This window comes from Neolamprologus multifasciatus, chromosome 17 (assembly GCF_963576455.1).
Source record: "Neolamprologus multifasciatus chromosome 17, fNeoMul1.2, whole genome shotgun sequence".
Lineage (NCBI taxonomy): Eukaryota > Metazoa > Chordata > Actinopteri > Cichliformes > Cichlidae > Neolamprologus > Neolamprologus multifasciatus.
Genome location: NC_140455.1, coordinates 9,649,036 through 9,672,002, shown reverse-complemented (window position 1 = coordinate 9,672,002; position 22,967 = coordinate 9,649,036). Strand labels below are relative to the sequence as shown.

At 39.9% G+C, this 22,967-nt stretch overlaps 2 protein-coding genes across 4 annotated transcripts; both read left to right on the top strand.

The window, feature by feature from the left end:
• Positions 1-81: 81 nt before the first annotated feature.
• Positions 82-7,172, top strand: depdc1 (DEP domain containing 1). 2 transcript variants are annotated; one of them, XM_085138604.1, is made up of 12 exons: positions 82-324; positions 1,841-2,106; positions 2,227-2,371; positions 2,518-2,648; positions 2,759-2,889; positions 3,219-3,266; positions 3,418-3,555; positions 3,915-4,922; positions 5,467-5,639; positions 5,799-5,975; positions 6,207-6,413; positions 6,856-7,172. In XM_085138604.1, the coding sequence occupies exons 1-12, from the start codon at positions 277-279 to the stop codon at positions 6,991-6,993; spliced, it is 2,610 nt and encodes an 869-aa protein (XP_084994730.1). In that variant the 5' UTR covers positions 82-276; the 3' UTR covers positions 6,994-7,172. The 2 variants fall into 2 exon arrangements, with proteins under 2 accessions (XP_084994730.1, XP_084994731.1); XM_085138605.1 differs by lacking the exon at positions 3,915-4,922 and having other exon boundaries at positions 86-324.
• Positions 7,173-10,329: 3,157 nt separating this feature from the next.
• On the top strand, positions 10,330-21,079 carry LOC146498934 (retinal Mueller cells isomerohydrolase-like). Of its 2 annotated transcripts, XM_085138354.1 has the most exons (15): positions 10,535-10,599; positions 11,474-11,556; positions 13,602-13,752; positions 14,166-14,273; positions 15,194-15,335; positions 15,565-15,712; positions 16,145-16,226; positions 16,374-16,506; positions 16,792-16,934; positions 17,024-17,153; positions 18,491-18,605; positions 18,743-18,837; positions 18,943-19,054; positions 19,716-19,882; positions 20,921-21,079. In XM_085138354.1, the coding sequence occupies exons 1-14, from the start codon at positions 10,589-10,591 to the stop codon at positions 19,859-19,861; spliced, it is 1,599 nt and encodes a 532-aa protein (XP_084994480.1). In that variant the 5' UTR covers positions 10,535-10,588; the 3' UTR covers positions 19,862-19,882; positions 20,921-21,079. The 2 variants fall into 2 exon arrangements, with proteins under 2 accessions (XP_084994481.1, XP_084994480.1); XM_085138355.1 differs by having other exon boundaries at positions 10,330-10,599; positions 19,716-21,079.
• Positions 21,080-22,967: the final 1,888 nt, after the last annotated feature.

Sequence of the window (22,967 nt, the reverse complement as noted above, 5' to 3'; positions counted from 1 at the left end):
TACTACCAAATACCCTACAGTCCACTTTTTGTTTTGATCCTCCACCCTCTTCCGTTAGAGGCTGGTCACGTGACCAGAACGTCCATCCAATCCGGTGGCAGAAGCACAGGGCTCGTAATTTTGAACAGATGGGGAGCAGCCAGGCTGTGGAGAGTTTCTCCGTAACTAAACTAAAGGTTGTAGCGAGAAATGCGTAAATATTTCTTCGAGTGATGGATAGTATCCGTCGCTACAGCGAATGAAGGAAACCCTTAGCGCTGCCCTTCCGTGATAAATATGAGTTCTCATGTTATCAGCCCTGGACCGTACCGAGCCACGAAATTGGTAAGTTAAAGTTCACGAGCTAGCTAATACCTAGCTACTCAGTGTAAGATCGTCATCAACGGAAGCGCTAAACTCAGCTGCAGCTGCTTTTAAACACACGCGTTTTGCCGGCTTCTCTAAAAGCAATACTGCAAGAAATTCACAGTAAAGTATCCTCTCTGTATTTCAGCGTTGTAAAATTGTGTCTCTCTCTGATTTAATATCATCTTCATGACTTTGTTTCAGCAACAAACGTCACCTGTAATCCAGCTAACGAGACCGATTAGTTTACATGGCGTTTGAAAACCGGACCTTAAAGTACGAATTTTCATTAACGACACTGATGTGATTTTAATCCAATATATGCGGTGATGTCTTTTAAATATATATGTCAACAACCTTTGTTCAGTGAGCTATAGACACTCACATATTTGAGTTTCTACCGAATTTCCCAGAGGAACCCACCCGAGGGATTAATAAAGTTTTATCTTATCTTATCTTTTTATCTTCTAATAAAAGAAAGTCACTGGGATGGTGGAATTGGAATATTTAGAGCAATTCTGTTTACAAATATTAGTTCATTCATTAAGATAAATCCTTATCCTAAACCAATAATGTTTGCAATTAACGTTCCATGGCTGCTCGATTAATCTGTTATCGTATGAGTGTAACAGATGCGCAGGTATCATAGGGCTGACATATATGGTTCTTAAAGAAACTTTGTTTATGTTTTTAAAAAAAAGAAAATTCACGATCGCTCGTAATCGGAAGGTTGCCGGTTCGAGTTCCGGCTTGGACAGTCTCGGTCGTTGTATCCTTGGGAAAGACACTAAACCCGTTGCCTACTGGTGGTGGTCAGAGGGCCCGGTGGCGCCAGTGTCCGGTGGCTGTGGCTACAATGTAGCTTGCCATCATCAGTGTGTGAATGGGTGGATGACTGGTTGTGTAAAGCGCTTTGGGGTCCTTAGGGACCAGTAAAGCGCTATACAAATACAGACCATTTACCATTCACCTTTAATGGTGGACCTAAAGGATAGATCACCTGTCAATCCGGTTGCTGTCAAACCTCCAGTCCATCAGTGCAGGAATTTATTCCACAACTTAAGTGACTTCTGCAGTAGCTGCAGTGACAACAAGTAAACATTTGTAAATACTAACTTGTTTTTGAGGTCATTGGTCTTGTGATTCCTGAATCTGCAATATGCCTGCAGAAACCAAAATAGTTTGTTTTAAAGTAAAACTGGTCTTACCGCTGCACATGCTTTTTGAATTTTGTGCATAATGAGCTACCAGTTGATGAAATGTGTACCAACGCTTGGATATATCTGCCAGCATCTGAATCAGCAGATACTGTGCTGGCTTAATTACAGCTTAGCGATCTTCTCTGTAGTACAAGTGTCCTGTCTTACCCACTGTTACTTCTCACGGTCAATTGTCATTATATTGTTGTGCACTTTTATCAGCTTTCCAATGGAGCAATTCTGTACCGTATGACACATTGTTATCTTGTTTCCTTGCTGTGCGTGTCCTGTTTCAGTGGAATGAGGTGACACGTTTGTTTCGGGCTGGCATGCCCCTCAGGAAGCATCGCCAGAACTTCAGGCACTATGCTTCCTGTTTCACTGCTTCTGCTGCTGTTGATTGGCTGCACCAGCTGCTCTGTAACAACAGCAACTTTGGCCCCGACGTTACCAGGCAACAGACAGTTCAGCTTCTAAAGAAGTTTCTGAAGAACCATGTGATTGAAGATGTAAAGGGACGCTGGGGAACAGAGGACCTGGAGGACAACAATGTGCTGTACAGGTAATCTGTTGGCAGAAATGTGCTTTTGGGGATTATTTAAAACGGGGCTTAATATGTTGATTGTGCTCCACATAGCATCAAACAGTCTGGTTTTTTTGGTTTTGTTTTCTTTGTCCACAGGTTTCCTTCCAATTCTCCTCTGAAACCCATCCCCTGTTCAGCTCCAGCCTCAGAGTCCAGATCCATAAAAAAGAGACCTTCATTCAAGGACAAAGAAGGTTTCTTCAGGTTTAGAAGCACAAGGAGGCAGGAGAAAGAAACCCAGGTGAGTTAGATTTATCACGGTTTCAATTTAAAACAATATGTTGCATTTGAGAGAAAAACAAGCTCATAGATGCAGTTTTGTACTAATAAAAAAAAAAAAAAGATTCACTCTGTGATGTTGGTTCTTGTTCTGTACTTGTGTTTCAGGAAAATGTGGATCCTGCACTCCGAATACAGCAGGAAGGCGACAATCAGCCAGAAGAAGAGCAGCAGAAACAGAGACGAGAGCTGACAGTGGAGGATGAACAGGAGATCTGGAGAGACATCACGCTGACCCAGTATAAACACACAAATCTAACCCCCCAAAAAATCATTCTTTGCAAAAAAAAATAAATAAATAAATGAGAAAGACTTCCATGTATATCTAAAACTTGTGTATGTGTTTCAGTCTTCAGAGGATTCTGGATGTTCCATCTCTTGACGAGGTTTTAGACCATCGTTATGTGAATCCACAGAACATCATCCACAATATGACGAAAGTCAACAAACACGGAGTGGTCACACTGGACGACAAGACCAGTAGGTTCACACACCAGTATAAAGGAAAAATGCACAGGATAGTTTATGTATAAAGACCTCATCTTTGAAAAAATACTTTTTACCATAAGGATGTGCTTTGAACCACATACTAAAGTCCTAGAAGTGCCATTCCCCAGTGTAAAAGGCCAAAACAACATAATAAAAAACATTTTCTTCAGGTAAAAGTATCTGTGAAAATGTGGTGTTTCTGGGCAATTTTGAACCAAAAAGTCTGGACATAATTTAATCCAGAGGTCTCGAACTTAAATGAGTTTGACTCATTATACTGTAAACCAACAAAGAGTCTAACATTAGAACTGCCTCCATAGATGACCTTCCAGACTGGGTTCTGTCTGCCATGAGGAGCCTGGCCAATTGTGAGTAGCTGCAACTATGTCCTGCATTAACAGTTTTAAAAGGAAAAAGCTTTTTTTTATAGATTTTTTTTTAATGTGGTTTAATGGATCTATTTACTGAAGATATTATTCAGTGTTGTTACAGTTGCAGTAACATGGCGTTTATTTCCAGGGCCAAAGTACAACGGCACACAACAATCCTATCCTGGCTTTGAAAGAGATGTCTTCAAAACAGTGTCCGATTACTTCTACAGCCTCCCACAGCCACTGCTCACATATGAACTGTATGAGCTGTTTATCAATGTTCTAGGTGGGTTTGCTGCTTCCTGTTCATTTTTTAGGCCTTTCAGAATCTACATGTTGGTGTTGTGTTAGGATCAAATTTGGCTGCAGGTCTTTTCTGACATGTTGTCTCCACTGTGAGTTGAGTGTTTGACCTCTAACAGTGCTTTGTGACCCCCTAACAGAAGTTTTGGTTGTTTGTGGGTCCTAACTGTGATGTGAGCTGTTGCACTTTTTGTTTTTGTTGTGCCTGATCAGCTGTATGAACAGTAATGGTTTGAACTAACTAAACCTTCTCCTTCCCCTTTGCTGTCTGCTTGCACTGACACCCTGCCTGCCCCCTTGGCTTTCTCTGCCCCCCTTCTCCATGTCTTCATCCACTTTCAGTGTTCTGCGGCTACGTTGCAGCGCCTTCTATGCGCCAGCATTTGAAGCGCAAGAAATCAGACCTTCCTGCAGTCCCCCCTCCAGCCAAGTCGTCTTTTCGCTCCACGGAGTGTCTCCTCCTGTCGCTGCTCAGACAGGGGACATGCGACGAGACAGAATCCCCCATGAGCGAGGTAATTGGTGAGAAACTTCAGTCCCGGCTGGCAGCACTGAAAGGAGGCGGCGGTGCCGATGCGGATGACGACCCATTAGGAGGCAGCTGCATCAGCCTCAGTACAGTTGTTCCCACAAGACCTCAAACAAGGAGTTGCTCCCTGGAAACCATCCTGGATGACTCTGCCCCTCTTACTAGACAACAGCTGTTTCAGTCCAGTGACAGCCTGGCATCCTGGGCCTGTAGCAGCAGGAGCCAGGACGACAGCTCTTCCATCACAACACCTCACACTCGTTCATTCGGGACATCTGTGTCCAAACCAGCACCCATTACTTCTGAAAACGCTCCAGGAGTTACAGCCAGAAACAGGCTATCTGTCATACCCTTGGCTGGACTGTCAGCTTCACACAGGCTTCGTTCCTTACGGCCTCACAGCTTCAGCAGCTGCCTGGACATCGTCATAGAGACCAGGGAGGAAGATGTCAAAGAGCTTAAGTGGCAGGGTCGAGCAGCAAGCTGCCTCAGTGTAAACTCTCCTTCCAGTCAGTGTCAGGCTTCCTCAGCTTCACATCCTCCATCACTGTCTTCCTGTCATCCCTTCTCTTCCTCCTTTCGTCCTTTCCCTTCTTCTTTCTCGTCTGCTGCAACCAAAGCACAAGGGTCTAATGCTGCTACAGGACCCAGACCGGCCTCCAGCACCTCTAACCTTTGGACGCTTCCTGCACCTGCTGCTGTTCGCCGCTGCCTCAGCTCTCTGGAAGTGTCCCACCTGTCACAACCTGTTTCACTGCTCAAAGCGCCTGTGTCTGTGTCCGCCGGCAACTCCCAACCCCCCAAAAACCAAAATGAGCACAGTAAGACCCTCTCACCTCTACCTGACTCTGTGTCTATGTCTAATCAAATTAACCTCATCTAACATCTCACCCCTACTATCTCCATTTGTTCCCTCACTCAAAGCAGGAAGGCCAGTTCCAGAAAATGGCCTCTGTTTTTGTATTCAGCAGTTGACCTTTAACATTTAACAACAGGAAAAAGGCAAAAGTCTGTTTCACAGATCATGTAGCTGCAGCACAGTTTAGCCAGATAAATAGTGCTTGTTTTCTTGTACAGACCCACAGATTTCATTAAAATCTATAGAAACAGTCTAAAAGGAAGAGGGCATAGGAGTCCTTCATTCCTGGATGACAGTCGTGCTGCAGTGTCATGTTCACAAGCTTTACCTGCCTCATTTCACACCATAGCTGTAGTCGAATCATCTTCTCATTCATCCATTCATTGTATAGTCTAGCAAGTGTGACGTAGCAATGGATGAATGTGTTCCTGAAGTGTTGTTCTTCAGTTTGACTGAAAACACTTACTTGCGTGTGCGTGACTTTCTAACGGTGTTCCTGCATGTAGGCGTTCTCCAGCCTCAGTGTGAACGTGTAGCCATCGAGGCCCTGCAGCTCTGCACCCTCCTCCTTCCACCCGCCTCCCGCAGGAAGTTGCAGCTGCTCATGAGGATGGCGTCACGCATCAGCCAGAATGTAGACATGCCTCGCCTCCACCCTGCTATCGGCACCCGGACGTTGGTAAGGAGCTAGCAAATATTTTTTGTTCCCGTCTAATACTCTGAACATTCCCTAAAGAAGTGTGAGCACAGACATGTATGTCATGTTCTTTTATCATGATGTCCCCGTTTGTTCACCTTTTATTCACTTGTGTATCTGGATGTTTGTTGTGGATTTCAGATGGTTCACACATTTTCAGGCTGTGTCCTGGGCAGTGCTGAGGAGTGTGATTTGGACGAGCTGTTAGCAACCAGGCTGGTGTCATTTTTAATGGATCATCAGCAAAGCATCCTCTCAGTCCCAGAGTACCTGCTTGGTGCCATCAGTGACCATATACAGTACCTACGAACATCACAGGTATACCTTCAAACTGTAAACCACAACCAACTAATTCTTAAAGAAGCAGAGTAAGTGATACCCTGCATGTCTGTTCAAATACAACCTGCAGAAGCAAGCTGATAGCTGTGAATGCTCAAAATACACCTTTTCATGCTGCTGGAGCTTTGAGGGGAACCTGCCAGCTTCATTGGGAGCTTTAAAATCTGTTAACATGTTGATTTCTTCATGTTTGTACTGTCCTGATTTCAGGTCCCAATGGACTCTGTTTCAAAGACTGACAAAAGCGATCCGGTTTGCCCTCCATTGCCGGTCTACACGTTCTGCCATCAGATCAGTGGCGCTGAGTTTGAACAGCAAAAACTGGAGTCTTCTCAGAAGGCCATGGAGGAGCTGCTAGAGATCCTGGTGACAGATCAAAACATCAGTGAGAAGGACAGACGCAAGAAACTGAAACGGGTAACAGTCTACTGAAAGTCGAGGCGATGCCTCAAGTCTGGTTCTGTTTGCACAAAGATGCAAAGTGAATAAAGAAGTGTCCCTCTTCCTGTCTTGATTTGTAACCCTAGTACTTGACCAATGAGTTTCTCATCAAGTTTCAAATTTCCTTCAGTATGGCGTGATGTTTTAAACTGTAACAGTGGTAGCTAACATGCCAAACCCCATGGTTTTAAACAGTATCCCACTTACTTATGGGAGAGGTAACAGTGGCCATCTTTGATACACACTCACACATATTTGGTTTTGAGTCAATTTGCAGTGTTTTCAACTTGAAAGCTATTTTCACTAGCCTTCAGATTCCTGAAGTTCACACAAGGATATAACACGTCACTTCATATCCTCAAAAATGCTGGAAATCTGCAGACTCAGCAAAGTGAGATTTTCTTATTGTTCTCCTAAGTTTCAGAAGCAGTACCCAGACATCTACAGGCAACGATTCCCCTCCCCAGACGGAGAGAGCAAGACTGACAGCAAACCAAAGATTAAACCTCCACTCCTCAACATCAAGAAGACCAAAGCTTTCAGCATCAGGAACTGAACGACTGCAGGAGGCGCGCTCTCGCCGCTTACGTCGTGATCGCTGCACTGATATCACACTCCTGGCAGGACAATTGAGAAGTCGTTTTTCCCATGGCAGCCAAAAGCAGTGTGTTACATTGGAAATGCTGTTTTTACTGTTGTGTTTATTGTAAGTAAATGTAGACTGGATGATTTTAACAGGAGTTGATTTGTGTATTCATGTGTTGTGTATATTTGTATTGAGTTTTGTGTGCTGACTTAGATGAAGGCTTGTGACCGTAGCTCGACAGAGTCGTTCATACCATTTAGGTTCTCTGAATACATGTTTTATGAAGAAAGGTACTTTACCTGTTGTCCCCTCACTTTTCTTTTCTATTTGTATCTGATACTTGTGTGTGTGTGTGTGTGTGTGTGTGTGTGTGTGTGTGTGTGTGTGTGTGTGTGTGTGTGTGTGTGTGTGTGTGTGTGTGTGTGTGTGTGTGTGTGTGTGTGTGTGTGTGTGTGTGTGTGTGTGTGTGTGTGTGTGTGTGTGTGTTCAAGTAAGAAGAAGCAAGCTTCAAAAGGCAATTGGGAGAAAAATATGCAATTCTAAGATCACTGGTCAATGTGGGAGCAATTAGATTTCTTAATTTATATGACAGCAGGAGGGAGTGCTAGTTGTTGTTTGTTTTTTGTTATGTTGATGTTTTTTGAAGTTTCAACGTTTTCTGTCATAGATGCTTAAGTTTTATTTGAAACTATTTGTCAGGCCTGATGTTGAGCATTTTCTCTTTCTTTGCCCTCATCTTATTTTTCCCTCTGTCGAGTATGGAGTTTTTAAAACTCTTTTTGAAATCTTAGTTTTATTTCTTGGTGATCTTTTTTCAGGATGCCAGCTTTTTCATATCTAGCTCAGTTATTTAAATCGTGTTAATCTTTCCAGTTTCTTTTTACTTCTTGAGCTTGTGTGTCTCATCCCTGCTTTGTTTAGTGGATTGTTTGCACTTGGAGCTAGCCCAGCATGCTTATGTCAATCACCAGTGTGGTCATTTATACATATTTAAGGCTTATTAGACTTCCCAAACCAAGTTTTTCCATCAGACACCTGATATGCCCTTGGCATGGGTAGTGCCTTGTGAGAGCTTGACCTGAATACGCATCCATTCATTTCAGTGCTGCATGCTGACAGGTATTTGGTAAACTGAGGGGAATTACACAACTCATGTCAAGTGTCTGAAGAAATCTTAATATTCAAATGGTGTCAAATGCTCTTTTATTTATCTTAAGCTACATGAAGTATTACTTCTACCCTGGTATGTTTGTGTTTACCTCAGATCAGATGGTGCATGCATGTTTAACGGCACATGCATTCATCATCGGTGTTCTGTGTTTTGTACCTACAACTGTTCCTCTACATTGTTTACTATGCAAAGTCCTGGGAAATAAATTTTTTTTTTTAGCTGTTCAGTGTTTCAGTGGTGTTTGTATTGAAGTGACAGCTTTATTTAAAACATTATTATTATTATTAATAATAATAATATTATTATTATTATTTCTGGTGTTGAACATCTACCCGGCAGGATTTTTTTCCCTTTGATATTAAATTGATGTTCATTTTGGAGAGAATTTTGCACTGATTTTAAATTATAATCGAGCAACCCCTAAATGCATTTTGTATCCTGGAGACTGTTTAAACCTAAAAGCAGCTTCACAGTTTTATTAGTGGGCAGTACCATGTGACTTCTTGTTTCTAAAAAAAAACACCATCCATTTATTCCAGTGTTTCATGCTGACAGGTGTAAGCTGGGGTGAATTACACAACCTGTGTCAAGTATCTGAAAAAATCTCAACAAATTCAACTCCCATGTGTCAAACTCTCCTTTTTTTAATTTATCTTAAGCTGCATGAAGTATTACTTCTCCCCTGATATGTTTGAGCTTACCTCAGATCAGATGGCGTGTGCATGTTTAACCACACATGCATTCATCATCGGTGTTTTGTACCTACATTGTTTCCATTGCAAAGTCCTGGGAATAAACTTGTTTAGCTGACCAGTATTTCAGTAGTGTTTGTCCTGAAAGGACAGCAATAAAGGTACACGATTACATCTGCCTGGCCACCAGATAGGTAATATTACCTACTTCTTTTTACATTACTCTGATGCTCCTGGTGGGAAGATTTTTGCTCAAGTGTTAAAATTATAATAGAGAATCACTTAGATGCATTTAATATCCTGAATATTCCTTAAACCTAAAAGCTGCTTCACAAAGCAGCAGGCAGAACAAAAACGGGCAGCCAGGCTGCTGCTAAAGAAACTCGTTCAGTGTGCCTGAAGTTTTTCAGCTTTTTGTTACTTTTTAGAAGTAACTATAATCTGAGTGTAGCCAGTCAGAATTAAACCACAAAGTTTATTATTTGCAAATGTGTAAACTTGTGGGCTTCATGATTTCATATTTTTATTGTCCTCTATTACCTCCGTGATCTTTCTTGTGATCCAACATTTACATGATACTTCTTCCATGGCATAATAATAACAACCATATTATTATGCCATGGAAGAAGTATCATGTATCTAAAAGATGGACACAGTAACCATGATTTCCGATTGATTTCTGTAGGTGCTATAAAAAATGCTATAACGTAGGTTATAGCATTTTGGCTGCTGTCTTGTTGGATTTTGTGATCCAGAAGCAGAGATATTTAGATGTGACAATAAGTTGCTAAATGCCTGATAATTTGTGCTAACAGATTATTAAAATACTAGAATTGAATTCACTAAATCTGAATCACAAAATAAATGGTTGCTTTGTGTCTTAGTGTTTGTCAGATTACGCAACTGAACGCGCTCCAGTAGACAGCAACACCACGATCAAGGTCAAGACCCCAAAGTCTTGTCTAGAAGCTATCAGCTTTTAGGTTGTAAATCAAAGAAACACTTTGATACAGCTCCTTGACTTACCCACCTTAATTTCTTGTGATACTGCAAGCCGCAGGTGGTATCTCTATAAGAGGGAAAGCATCTCAAACCAATAAGAATTCCACCTGTCGCAGGATGAAATGAAGCCCATTTGTGTGTGTGTGTGTGTGTGTGTGTGTTACTCTCCTTCCTCACTGAGTAGCTAATTAAAATAGTTTCTCAGCCTTTGTCAAAGCTGTCTGGAACTAATTAGATAAGATTCTTTCTGCAAGCATATCCACCTTCAACAAACACACTGCTTTTAAAGGCTGAATTTGCTAGTTTGACCCACATCACTGGTGACTGTTTGTGTTCCCAGACCTTGTTTAGGTGGGCCAGAGAAAGTTCTGCAAAGAGCCAGGGGCCTGGCGTCTGAAAGGAGAGGACACAAAGCTGGTTTGTTCAGCTCTGGTTAAGACTTGGGGGGGAGGTGGAAGAGGTTTGGGAAGGGGTGCTGAAAAGGGGGAGCAAAAGGCATGAAGGGAAAATAGGCGAGGAGAGGAGGAGAAGAAGAGGACAGGGAGCAAGGAGGGATGGAAAAGGGGAGGGGAGAAGGAGAGGAGGGTGGATGGGGCACCGTTTCCATTGCTTACCACAGGAAATCTGTGCAGGGTTTAAATACAAGCCAGAGCCTCTTTTGTAAGCAGCTTGTGTGAAAGTGTGTGAAGAGCGTAGCAGCATGGTCAGCCGGTGAGTAACATCTTCTCTTTAGTTTCTCAGATGCATGGCAGTAAAGACAAACGCTTGAAAGGTTGAAAATGACTTTTCAAGGTTGGGTTTTGCTGGTTTTCCCCAACAACATAAAAAAAAGCAGCTGGCAGACGTGCTTTGTTCTGCTCTGCTCGAAATGATCTGATGATGAGTCATCGGAGCAGATTTCAAACAGTTTAGCTCGGGAGTTTCAACCTGAAATTTCACAGTAAGTCACTGGTGCTGTAGTAAAATACTCGATGGATCTTAGAAAAGCTCAGAAAAGCTGATGCATGTACTCTGAAGGAATCTTGGCCCAGTAACTGAGGAAGAATTTCAGCCCTGCTTCTACCACACAAATGCAACAAAGCAAAACAAAACTACGAGAAAGATTGTTGATTTTAAAAGGAATAGAGAAATGTAAGAAAACACAAAAATAATAATACATGACAAAACAAGACCACTCAGAACCCCCAGAGGAGGCCCACTGTACTTCTGTGAAGTTTGAAGACAGCTGAGGAAATATAATGCAGTGTGACCTTGACTTTGATCTGATTTTCACAAAAAGTAAATCAGCTCGAGCTGTTGTTGGTATCTACCGTTTGAGAAAATGTGGAAATGATATCTTGACAGCTATGGATGCTAGACTGCAAACAAACAGACAGACAAACAAACAAATGGAACCAATTACATACTCCCTCCCCTTGAGGGGAGGACAATGGGTAAAATATCCAACAAAAGAAAAATGAACTGGCTGTTAACAAGACAAACAAGGAACAAGCAGTTGAGAAAACTTGTAGACATATTTCATTATTTCTGAACTCCTTTAGGAAACAAGTCCAAAAAAGAAAAACTTTTTGTATTTTGTTTGCAGCGTGGAGCATCCTGCTGCCAGCTACAAGAAGATCTTTGAGTCTGTGGAGGAGCTGAATGAACCCATACCAGCAGTTATCACTGGTAGGAAAGAGCGACTGACAAAAAATAAGTAGCAATGCATGGCTGTGTCGATGGCAGTGTGGCTTTAATCACTAACATTTATGGCTCCAAGACAGCGAATCACCCGAAATTTCCTCCAGTACCAGTGTTCATGAGATTTCTGATTTAGTGGTAATGAATAATCTGCAGTTAAATATGCTTTAGTTATTGTGAGAGACTCATGGTCCTCTAAAGATTTATCATTACAGGTTGGGCAATTATGAACAAATTAAGGATCACATGTGGGAAATTAGAAATTCTTTATTTTGCTGAGGAAAATTTAGCTGTGACAGATCTCCTGTCTCCATAAACTTGCATCTATGATCTGATGACTATTACTTATGAGTGGCAGAAGCAAAGAACAATGTGCCACACTCCTCTGTTATATGTTCACATTTGCAGTGTGAAGGTGGCAGGTAATGGCAGGTATACAAGGGGGAGCCCATTTTTCTACACTTAAAAGTATATTGGTTTGCTTTTATAACTTGCGCAACAACTTTCAGGTCACGTCATTGCATATGTTTACAATGATGGACTGTAGGAAGGGGGGAGGGGAAGGATCCAGGCCATGCACAGTATAAAAACTGGACATACAGCTACTGTCACAATGTCATCTGTTGATTTCTAAAGTGCAGTTTTGAAACTTCATGATTGGCGTTTTCATTGTCACCATCTTGAGCTAAAAAAAATAATAATAATTTAAGCAGGTGCGACAAACACGGGCAGGTGTGATTGCTCTCTCCCTAACAACTTGTCAATCACAAGTCATCAACAAATTGACATGCCATTCTGAAACATAGTATAACCAAGATTTACAAAATAGACTTCACTGTTCTTCATGAAATAAGTGACTGAGCCCATAAACTCAGGAAAGGGTTAACACAGGGGAATGCTGGAAGACTTTTCCCATAGACTGCTGTGGGACCTGAACACTTTCAGTAACCACAGCTATCCCCATCTGGTGGCCTTCAGATTGCATGCAGGGCTAAAGCATTTGACACTGCCTGTGTTTTCCTCACATGGAATCTACATTTATGGTTTTCTAACCCCTCTTACTCTTGAGAACTTCCACTGATGGTTGCATTGATATAACAACAAAATTGCATCACAAGCGTGCGGTTTCTCTTTTTTTTTTTTTATCATCTGAAATGTCAAATGGAAACATCTGCAAAAGGCATTTCTCCTATGACATCCACAAGTGCACTGCCTATTTCAAAGTCATAGTGAAACAATAAACACAAGTTAGCGGATTATATTAACGCAATCAACTAATATACACTAAAATAAATATGTACGGCATAGTAGCTCAACGCCTGAAAATACACCGGCCAGCATTATCACTACACTAGTGTGCTTTTTTAAATTACGTATAGTTATTTGTTATACCTACAGTTAGTTCCGTATTTAGTGTTTACTTAAATAAAACTCCTTTGGTGACCATTAGGTTACTCACAGGTAACGTACGTTGAACATGACACGCGAAAGACACAAACATCGCTATCACAGAAGGATAATAAAATGAACATAATACTTAAGAAAATCAATAGTTAGGATTTATAATAACATTATTATGTAACATATACAAATAAATATAAATATGTATATATGTGGCATGTATATGTACTGCCTCATGGAGTGTAATGTTTTTTGATTGAACTAAATGTTGTACATTGGTTAACATAAAGGCCACTGTGAAAGTAAGTCCTTTGATGCAAGGAAAATAGAGAGAAGACATTAGTCTGACTTAGTCTGAGATATACTCAGCTTCAGGCCTGACCTGTTCACCCATCTACGCAAAATGCATTTTTGGTGTTACTGCCAGGACCAGTCTTGTGGATAAAAACACTGTAGTGTTATAAGTGACACTGGGGTGTTAGAAATGGGTAAAGTTTGATACTAACCACTTGGTGTGCATAGTGTGAAAACAGGGGTGGACAGAATCCTATAGTCTGAGTTTTTAGACAGCAGAATGTGGCATCATGTGGTCAGGATGTGCACGGCTTCATTTGATGGTTTTATCACTGCAGGTATTTTCCCGTCATGGCTGGGGGGAAGTCTTCTGAGGATGGGTCCCGGTCTCTTCGAGGTGGGAGATGAACATTTCCAGCACCTGTTTGATGGACAGGCTCTCATCCACAAGTTTGACCTGAAGAACGGTCAGGTGACTTATTACCGGAAGTAAGAAAACGGATTAATCTACAAAAGCAGAGCACATTATTTTTATATTTCATATTTCAAGTTGCAGTATTCTGAGGAAATACCTTTTAAAAACGTACATGTTTCTAGCTGTACTGACATCAGGACGTTAAGGCATTTTCTCTTTAATCCACAAAAAAAAAAGAAGAAGAAGAAAATCTGGTTCTCATATTCCCAGCAGCTCCAAGCTCCAGTTGTGGGTTTTTATGACATCTGATTTTGTTTTGCAGTTCTTTGCAGCTGAGGAAAAGTGGGATGTTGCAAAGAAACAGGCAACGAATGAAGAAGGCTTTTTGTGTTTCAAAGATTTCAGTCACGTGCCACAATGAAAATTTTTAAAGTAATATGAGTGGGATTCAAAAACAGCTGGCATACTAGTTGATGTTTGTGCTCAGGTTTATTAGAACAGATGCTTATGTTCGGGCCATGACAGAGAACAGAGTTGTCATCACTGAGTTTGGCACGGCAGCCTACCCAGACCCCTGCAAAAACATCTTCTCAAGGTAATCCCAAACCCATGCCCTAAAATGCACACAAAAGGAACATTGCACTGTACAAAAGCTGTCAAATTAAAACAAATAGCTCAATAAATAAATAACTTAATATGCAATTCAATTGAAAAGCATTTTATTTATATGACTTAAATTATTGTGCTTCCTTGATTTCATTTAAACATGCTTTTCTCATTTGATTTTCCATTTAATCAATTGTCAATGTACGGTTATTTCTTTATTATTATTTTATCGATGTATTGCAAAAAAACAAGATAAGAAGATAAAACCTTTCATTTGGCGCGAAGCTGAGGCCAGGAGACTGTACTGAACAGTTAGACTGGAAGCAACATTCCTGTGGTTAGGAAGTGCACGATGTTGAAAGCGTTCACTCCCTGGAGAAACCTGTTGGGGTTTTTTTTTCCAAGATCTATTTATAGATTTTTTTTTTTTTTTTAATTCTTAGTGTTTGTCATTTATGTTCCACATATCCCCTTTCAGTGTCCTTAAATGAACCGTGCTCATTCCCAGTGCTATATTTTTATTCTTGAACTTCATATAGTAGTTTTCACGAATCATAGTTATGAATAACTATCAATATTCTAATAAATATCCATGTTATATTATAATGAGTCTTGGTGCATCCTCTCAGCTCATCCATTTAGCTCCCTCCTTGTAACTCAACCTTCATCAGAAACAGGTAGTTTTACCAGTAGGTGGGTTGGGGTTCCTGAGATGACCATATTAAGGTATCCTCCCTCTTTGATGCTTTACAAATCTCAGGAGTAAAACAGTGTCAAACTTGAGCTTTTGGTTCACATACACTGATCTTACCATGTTGTGCCTGTGTTGTTGTATTATTACTATACATTATATGGGTTTAGGGAAACGGTTGGTTTAATATAAAGTTTTCCTCGTGCTTGTAATTTCAGGTTCTTTACTTACTTCAGAGGCATTGAAGTGACCGATAACTGTTTAGTGAACGTCTACCCGATTGGTGAAGACTTCTACGCAGTCACTGAGACCAACTACATTACCAAAGTTGACCCTGATTCACTGGAGACATTAAAAAAGGTGGGAGCTGATTGGTTTAAATTTACAGTAAGCTAGAGCCATTATTATTTTCTGGTAGCTTTATTAAAGCTATACCCTCCCCAAATATGTCAGAAGGAAGAGTTCTAGTTTTCAACATTGCTGCATTTTCAGTTGCTTTATTATTCTTTCCTTGCAGCATCTTTGACTGTTTCCGGTTGTGATTTTACATATTTAGCTTTCAACTTGAATGTCTTCCAATTTGCAATAGGTGGATCTTTGTAAGTACCTCTCAGTGAATGGGGTGACCGCCCACCCCCACATTGAACGAGATGGCACGGTCTACAACATTGGTAACTGCTTTGGCAAGAACATGAGTCTGGCTTATAACATTGTTAAGATCCCACCTGTTCCGAAAGGTGAGTTTATTATACACAATACTCTCAATGACTATCAATGGATATGTTTTAATTGATTATAATTTTATTATTTTATTATTATTATTATGTTTATTGATGTTTATTGACCTTTAAATTATATAGTAAATTTTTATCTTATAGAGATTTGGGTTTGAAAGGAGTATCATGCCTGAATTTTCCAGATAAGCTTTTAAGCACTGACTGTTTTGTTACTGCGACAATAGACTGTCAAAAAAAAAGTATATGATAGATAAAAAGGGAGCGAACAGGATAGAGGAAAACGGTGGATAACAAAAAGAAGAAGAAAAGAAAATGAGACAAAGATTTAAAAAAAGAAAAAGGTTTAAAAGAAAAGTTGAAGCAAGCAGAATGCAGAGAATTAAAATAAAATTGTCAGGAACAATGTATATGTTTGTATCTCTGTGATTCCAGATAAATCAGACCCCATAGAGAAGTCCCAAGTGTTGGTCCAGCTGCCAAGCAGTGAGAGGCTTAAACCCTCCTACGTACACAGGTACAGAGTTATCTCATACGTGTACACATGTACACAAAGCCTGGTTTTTGTTTTTGTTCCTTTCTCTTTGTATTTGACGTTTTACCATTAAGATGAACTGTGCTTTGTCTCTGAGTGTCTTTCACTGTTTTGCTTATCTGTCTCCAGCTTTGGTATGACAGACAACTATTTTGTATTCGTGGAGCAGCCGGTGAAGATCAACCTGCTCAAGTTTTTGTCAGCTTGGAGCTTCAGAGGAGCCACATACATGGACTGCTTTGAGTCCAACGCCAGCATGGGGGTAGGCAGGGCACAGGCATTAAAGAAGGCCCGTGGAATCCTGGAATCCAGTCTGTTCTTAAATGCTGGAGTTACAAACACCTGCAATATCTGAATATAATTTATATTAGATCTTTTGGACTCTTTTGCATTAATTTCACGAAAAGCCACACAGCTGTGCTATTTACTAAAGTCCCCTGCTTGCTCCAAGTTTCTAAGCCTTCTCCTGGGAAAAAGTTAATTGATTGGTCATGTGTGTCTGCTTGGTATCATCTGGTCAGTGAGTATGTGTGTTTGTGTGCTGCAGACATGGTTCCACTTGGCCAGTAAAGAGCCAGCAGGTTATCTGAGTAGTCACAAGTTCAGAACATCAGCATTCAACCTCTTTCACCATATTAACGCCTATGAAGACAAAGGATTCATCGTTGTCGATCTCTGCACGTGGAAAGGGTAAGTGTAAAGCTGTGTGTCTGTGCAAGTGTCTTACATCTTACATGCAATTATGTGACATCTCTCTCACTCTCTCTGTTTCTTTACAGTCATGAATTTGTGTATAACTACCTGTACCTGGCTAATTTGAAAGAGGAATGGGAGGAGGTGAAGAAAGCAGCTGCACGAGCTCCACAGCCTGAGGTCAGACGATATGTCCTTCCACTGGATATTCACAGAGTGAGTCTACACACAGAGATAGTGCAAGTTATTAATGTCATCAGTTATATGTTCGATCATTAATAGTGATTATTTAGCACTGTAACAGGATCTACTGATTAGGCAGGCCACATTTCCTAAAATGCAGAAGAAAATTCTTTATAACAACACAGTATTAGGTATTGTAGCAGCTAGATAGTGTAATGGTAAGACTACAAACCTTTAGAGTGGGAGTCGCAAGCTCAATTCCAGTAAGGGTCCTGGCTTTTCCTGCAAAAACCTGACTTGTTGCTTCCAAATTCCACATAAGTACAGGACACTTGCACCTTTGTCGTGGGTCTTACAGTGTCATTGTTTCCTCCAAACGCTGGCCTGCAAATTGCATATAATTACAGGGTACTTACACCTAATACACAGGTCGTATTATAAAGTGCTACCAGTTTTTTAATCTAATATGTCATAGGATTGATCAGAAACATTGTAAATGACAAATAGTGATTAATGGACTCACGGCCTCTAAAGCAAATTTTTGCTACTAGTATAGTATACTAGTATAAGTGGAAAAGGTGTTGTCACTGTTATTTATGTGTACCTGTTTATCTGAATATAGGTCAAGTTAAATTAAATCTACTTATATTAGATACAATATTATATTATATTATATTATATTATATTATATTATATTATATTATATTATATTATATTATATTATATTATATTATATCATAGTATAATTGGGAATAACAATCATTAGCATCTCTGTGTAACCTAAAATGTACTTAAAAACTTAATAATTTATTTAAATACCTTTTGTTTCACCTGCTGAACTCTTCATCAAAACTGTGAGAGCAGTATTAGACATTCATGAATCAGAAAATAATGAAATAACGGGATCTGTTTTGAAAGGCTAAAACTTGCTTTGGGGCAAATTTTATCTTTGTATTTTCAGCATTTTGTTGTGTGGCAGTTTGAGATATTTACCTTTAAAAGTGCTATATAAATTGTATTTTTACTTTGTATTTCTTTTATTAGATCCTTACTGTAATGGTTCCCATAGAGCTGGATTTACAACATTGGACTGACCAATTAGTTAGCTTGTTTGTCATATCAGGAAGTAACAAAATAATCCAAATAAAAATCTAGTTGTTATATGACATACAAGATCTGAGATCTGAGAAAATTGTGCAGCATCACAAATAATTTTAATTTGTGACAACAAAATGTTCTGTCGTTCCATATTTATTCAACCCTAAAAAAAAAACTGCATGAAGCCAAAACATTTACTGTAACCTAGGAATGATATCTCTTTATCTTTAAGCTCCATGGTATTCTGTACACAACTTTGTGTGTGTTTTCAGGAGGATCAGGGGAAGAATCTGGTATCTCTGTCGTACACTACAGCGACCGCCGTTCTTCACAGCGACGGTACTATCTGGCTCGAACCTGAAGTGCTGTTTTCTGGACCAAGACAGGGTATCACATATACACTATAGTTTACATGTTCTCTGTATATTCCAATATGTGTATCCTGAAGGGTACATAATACACCGATTGTTATGACATATTAAATATGTGCTCATATTGATTTATTTTCTCTGTCACTCTCTCAGCTTTCGAGTTTCCACAGATCAACTATTCAAAGTGTTGCGGGAAGAAGTACTCCTTCGCCTATGGCCTGGGACTCAACCACTTCATTCCTGACAGGGTAAGAAGAGTTTTCATTGAACACACCAGGAGACGAGGACAGTTGCAGGGCCCGTGACGTTAGCTAACTCCACAAGACATTAAAAGCAACTGGTTGCTGCTTTAGATCGTCAAGCTGAATGTGCAGACCAAAGAGACCTGGGTGTGGCAGGAGGAGGACAGTTACCCATCAGAGCCACTGTTTGTGCCGTCACCCGGAGCTACAGAGGAGGATGATGGTAGGACACATTCTCACATCTTAGCCCACAGAATTACACACTAACACTAGTCTTCAGTGTGTTTGTGGCTTTCAGATCATATTGAATCAAGCATGAAATTCACTTATTAAATCATTGTCTTCTTTATTAGATGCTTATCATTTTTGTTTAATATATTAGGTAAAAAAAACAAAAACAAACAAGGCTCATCTTGAATATGCTCAATGGGTAAAGTGACCGCCTCCATGTTTTTATATACAGTCTATGATCCAAAGGCGCATTATTTTCTATGTCCAGTAAGTGGAACTCCTGTAAATGCTTTAAGTTTTCATGGAAAATTAGACGAGTAAGGATACATTTTAAGCTACACTGCAGTCATTCACACATTGGCAAGTGTTTGATATATAAGTCAACTTTGTGTAATGTATGTTTCAAACCAAAGTTTTTATTAGCGCTACATAAATCTCTGCCTAGCACAGATGACACAACCTAAATATGGGATGTAAACTTATCCTTTCTTTCATTCATTCAGCATCAAAAATACATATTTTATAATCTTTACACACCCAAACTCTAACTGTAGACACATTACGCTCATTTGAAACAACTTTTTTGCGTTTGTCCTTATGAACGTTTGCTGTAGAGCACACAAGCAGTTGCCTCCCATGTCTGGGTTTTGCAGGTGTGTTGCTGAGCATTGTGGTAAAGCCAGGTGCGCAGAGACCAGGTACCCTCCTGGTGCTGGATGCCAGAAACCTGACAGAGCTCGCCAGGGCAGAGGTCAACACTATCATCCCCATCACCCTGCATGGGACTTACAAGCCATGAAGCTGTGTTTCTTCCAAACAGGTGCTTCATGAAATACACCAGTCTGGCTCTTTTCTCCCACCATAGACGAGTTTTCTTATGGAAATGAAACCCCATCATTGCTTTACAATGCTGCTAAAAAAAAATTCTTCAGCAGTCTCTGTCATGTTACCTGGCCACACAATGCATGTTGGTTCTATTTTTCCTGTAGCTGGTGGTGAGAAGAAGCCCAGCGAAGCATTACCAACAACCACATTTACTGCATAATCAGTTTATGTTTATGTAATTGTTGTTGTAAAGCCACAAATGTACACAGACGGTATTTTTGCTACAGGTATTTGAAACAATTTTGGTCAAATACAAAAACTGTTAATGTGTATTTGTTTTGACAACACATGTTGTAAAAATAAATCCGTGCATACATTCATCACTCATCACAAAATTGAGGCAACGTTTGGAAATGTGAGCTATAAAAACATGTAATCCTACCAATCCACTAAAATTATGTGATGAGCAGGATATGGGTCTGGCCACGTACTAAAACAACCCCACAAATGTGTCAATCCAAAACTGAGATTAACATGATATTAGAAAAGAGTTATACATTGGTGCATTCATGTCATTTGGATTAAGCACCATTGCTTGTTGCATATGGACTTTTGATATCAATTTAAATTTGACTCTTCATTGCATTCAAACTTCAGATTTCAACATCTTTTTAGAAAATCAACAGCATGTTATAATACCAGATGAATAGTTGTGGATTAACTGTACTTTATACATATATGTTCCTAAACTTGTTTCTGTGTACACACTGTGGTTGTTACAACTTAGTTTGGCACCAAATACAGTAAATATGAAGTATAATCAAACTTCCACAGTGCTTTGTGAAAGCTAGCTGTTTATCGTTGACCTTCATGTATATGCAGCACTGTTTATAAGCCAATTATATTGTTGAATTTAGAAGAAAAAATGTACATGCAAATAAAATAAGTGCTATGTTTCTGCAGGTCCACAGCTTGCACAAGCAGGAGGTCAAATGTTGGGTTATTAAACTAAAGCAGATCTCTGTTCATTCAGCAGCGCACCACCCTGGCATAGGCACTCCCACTGACCAACGACATGTACGTGTCTTCTCTTCTCATATTACATGTAGTTTTTAGTTGATATAAGATGATCTTTTTAAATTTTATTTGAATGTTTAATTTCCCTTTTTGGTTAATAAAAAAAAAAAACTTGTGTTCTGTGTTCTTCCTCGAAACATTACAAACAAATGACTACACAAAATGTTAAAATTCATGATAACTAAAAAAAAAAAAAACAACTGTACTACAATAATTACATTTTTTTTTCTAAACTGGGTTTCTTTTGGAACAAACTGACAGAAATAGAGTACGTGTTTCTAGTCAACTGTTTTTTTTTCAGGAAGAAACTAATTTTAAACCAAAATACAGGCTGCACTGATCCAACTTTTCCAGTTCTGATCCAATGCAGATACGTAGCTTAAGTACCAAAGTGATACTCATGTTATATTAATAAGCATTAATCCTCACTGTGAGAAAGAAACTGGAAATCATTCTTTTACGTGTAAGGCTACAGGTAAAAGGAGCCAATGCACTGCTGTTCATGCTTTGTGTTGTAAAGAACAAACACAAAACATACCAGAGAAATATTTTGTTCTGCAACTTGGTCTGAAAGTGCTGACAATCAAAACCTGGGGTCGTTCTTCGTACCTCGCTTACTACATCCAAGATCAAATGACACATCCAAGATCAAATCATCGCGCCAACTTTGAGCTCGCTATTCCGGTTTTCCGAACACACCTGTTGTTGACGATTAGTACAGCTGGATGAAGTAATGTGAGATCACTGGGTGGCTTAAAAGGGGCTACGCATCGATAGTAGAAACATTGATCGGCAACCCTTTGATTGGTCGGCGAAAATGTCGAAGGAGCGCGGTCAGTATTTTTCGGCAGCAGAGCAAAAACTCTTGATTGAGGGATTTCAGGAGTTTCAGAGTTTAATTAAAACGCAAGGCAATACTGCAAAGGCTGCAAAAGCAAGGAGAGGGGGCTGGCAGAAAGTTGCTGACAAATTAAACTCGTAAGTAATTTATTATATTATATCCTCTTTCACATTAGAGCCACAACAGGACCCACTAGAACATGGGAACAAGTAAAAGTGAAATATAAGAATATTCTACAGAATGGTAATATTTATCACTTATCTTGCTTTTAGTCTCTTGAAAAGAGACCCTGAAATAATCTGTTTGTTTGTTTATAACAGCAACCAAGAAAAGGGCAGAGCAAAAAAAGACAGGTGGTGGTCCTGCACCCCCTCGTCACACCCCGGCAGAGGAGCTGGCCCTAGGGTTGAATGCTCTCCTTATCAATCTTGCACCTTCCGCAATGGGTTGCTTGCTCGCGTACAAACGGACAGGACATGGCTGCGACAGACTTCCCAAATCCACCTTCGCTTTTATAGCCGTGGTCTCTCATCTTGATTACACGAAGTAATTTACTATTACTACTCTAAAATATGAATTACATCTGAAATAATCAAATACATGAAATAGAATGATTAATAGTACATTTCCCTTTTTTTAGGAAATGACCTGTATGTATCTGTATGAAATCAATAAAAGAATCAAATACTGCATTATCTTTAGTTACATTGATAATATTTATTTATGGAAAAACAGTGGAAAAATATCGCTGTTGCTTTCGTATAAATGAAGCGGACATACAGTGGGGCAAAAAAGTATTTAGTCAGCCACCGATTGTGCAAGTTCCCCCACTTAAAATGATGACAGAGGTCAGTAATTTGCACCAGAGGTACACTTCAACTGTGAGAGACAGAATGTGAAAAAAAAATCCATGAATTCACATGGTAGGATTTGTAAAGAATTTATTCGTAAATCAGGGTGGAAAATAAGTATTTGGTCACCTCAAACAAGGAAAATCCCTGGCTCTCACAGACCTGTAACGTCTTCTGTAAGAAGCTTTTCTGTCCCCCACTCGTTACCTGTATGAATGGCACCTGTTTGACCTCATCATCTGTATAAAAGACACCTGTCCACAGCCTCAACCAGTCAGACTCCAAACTCCGCCATGGCCAAGACCAAAGAG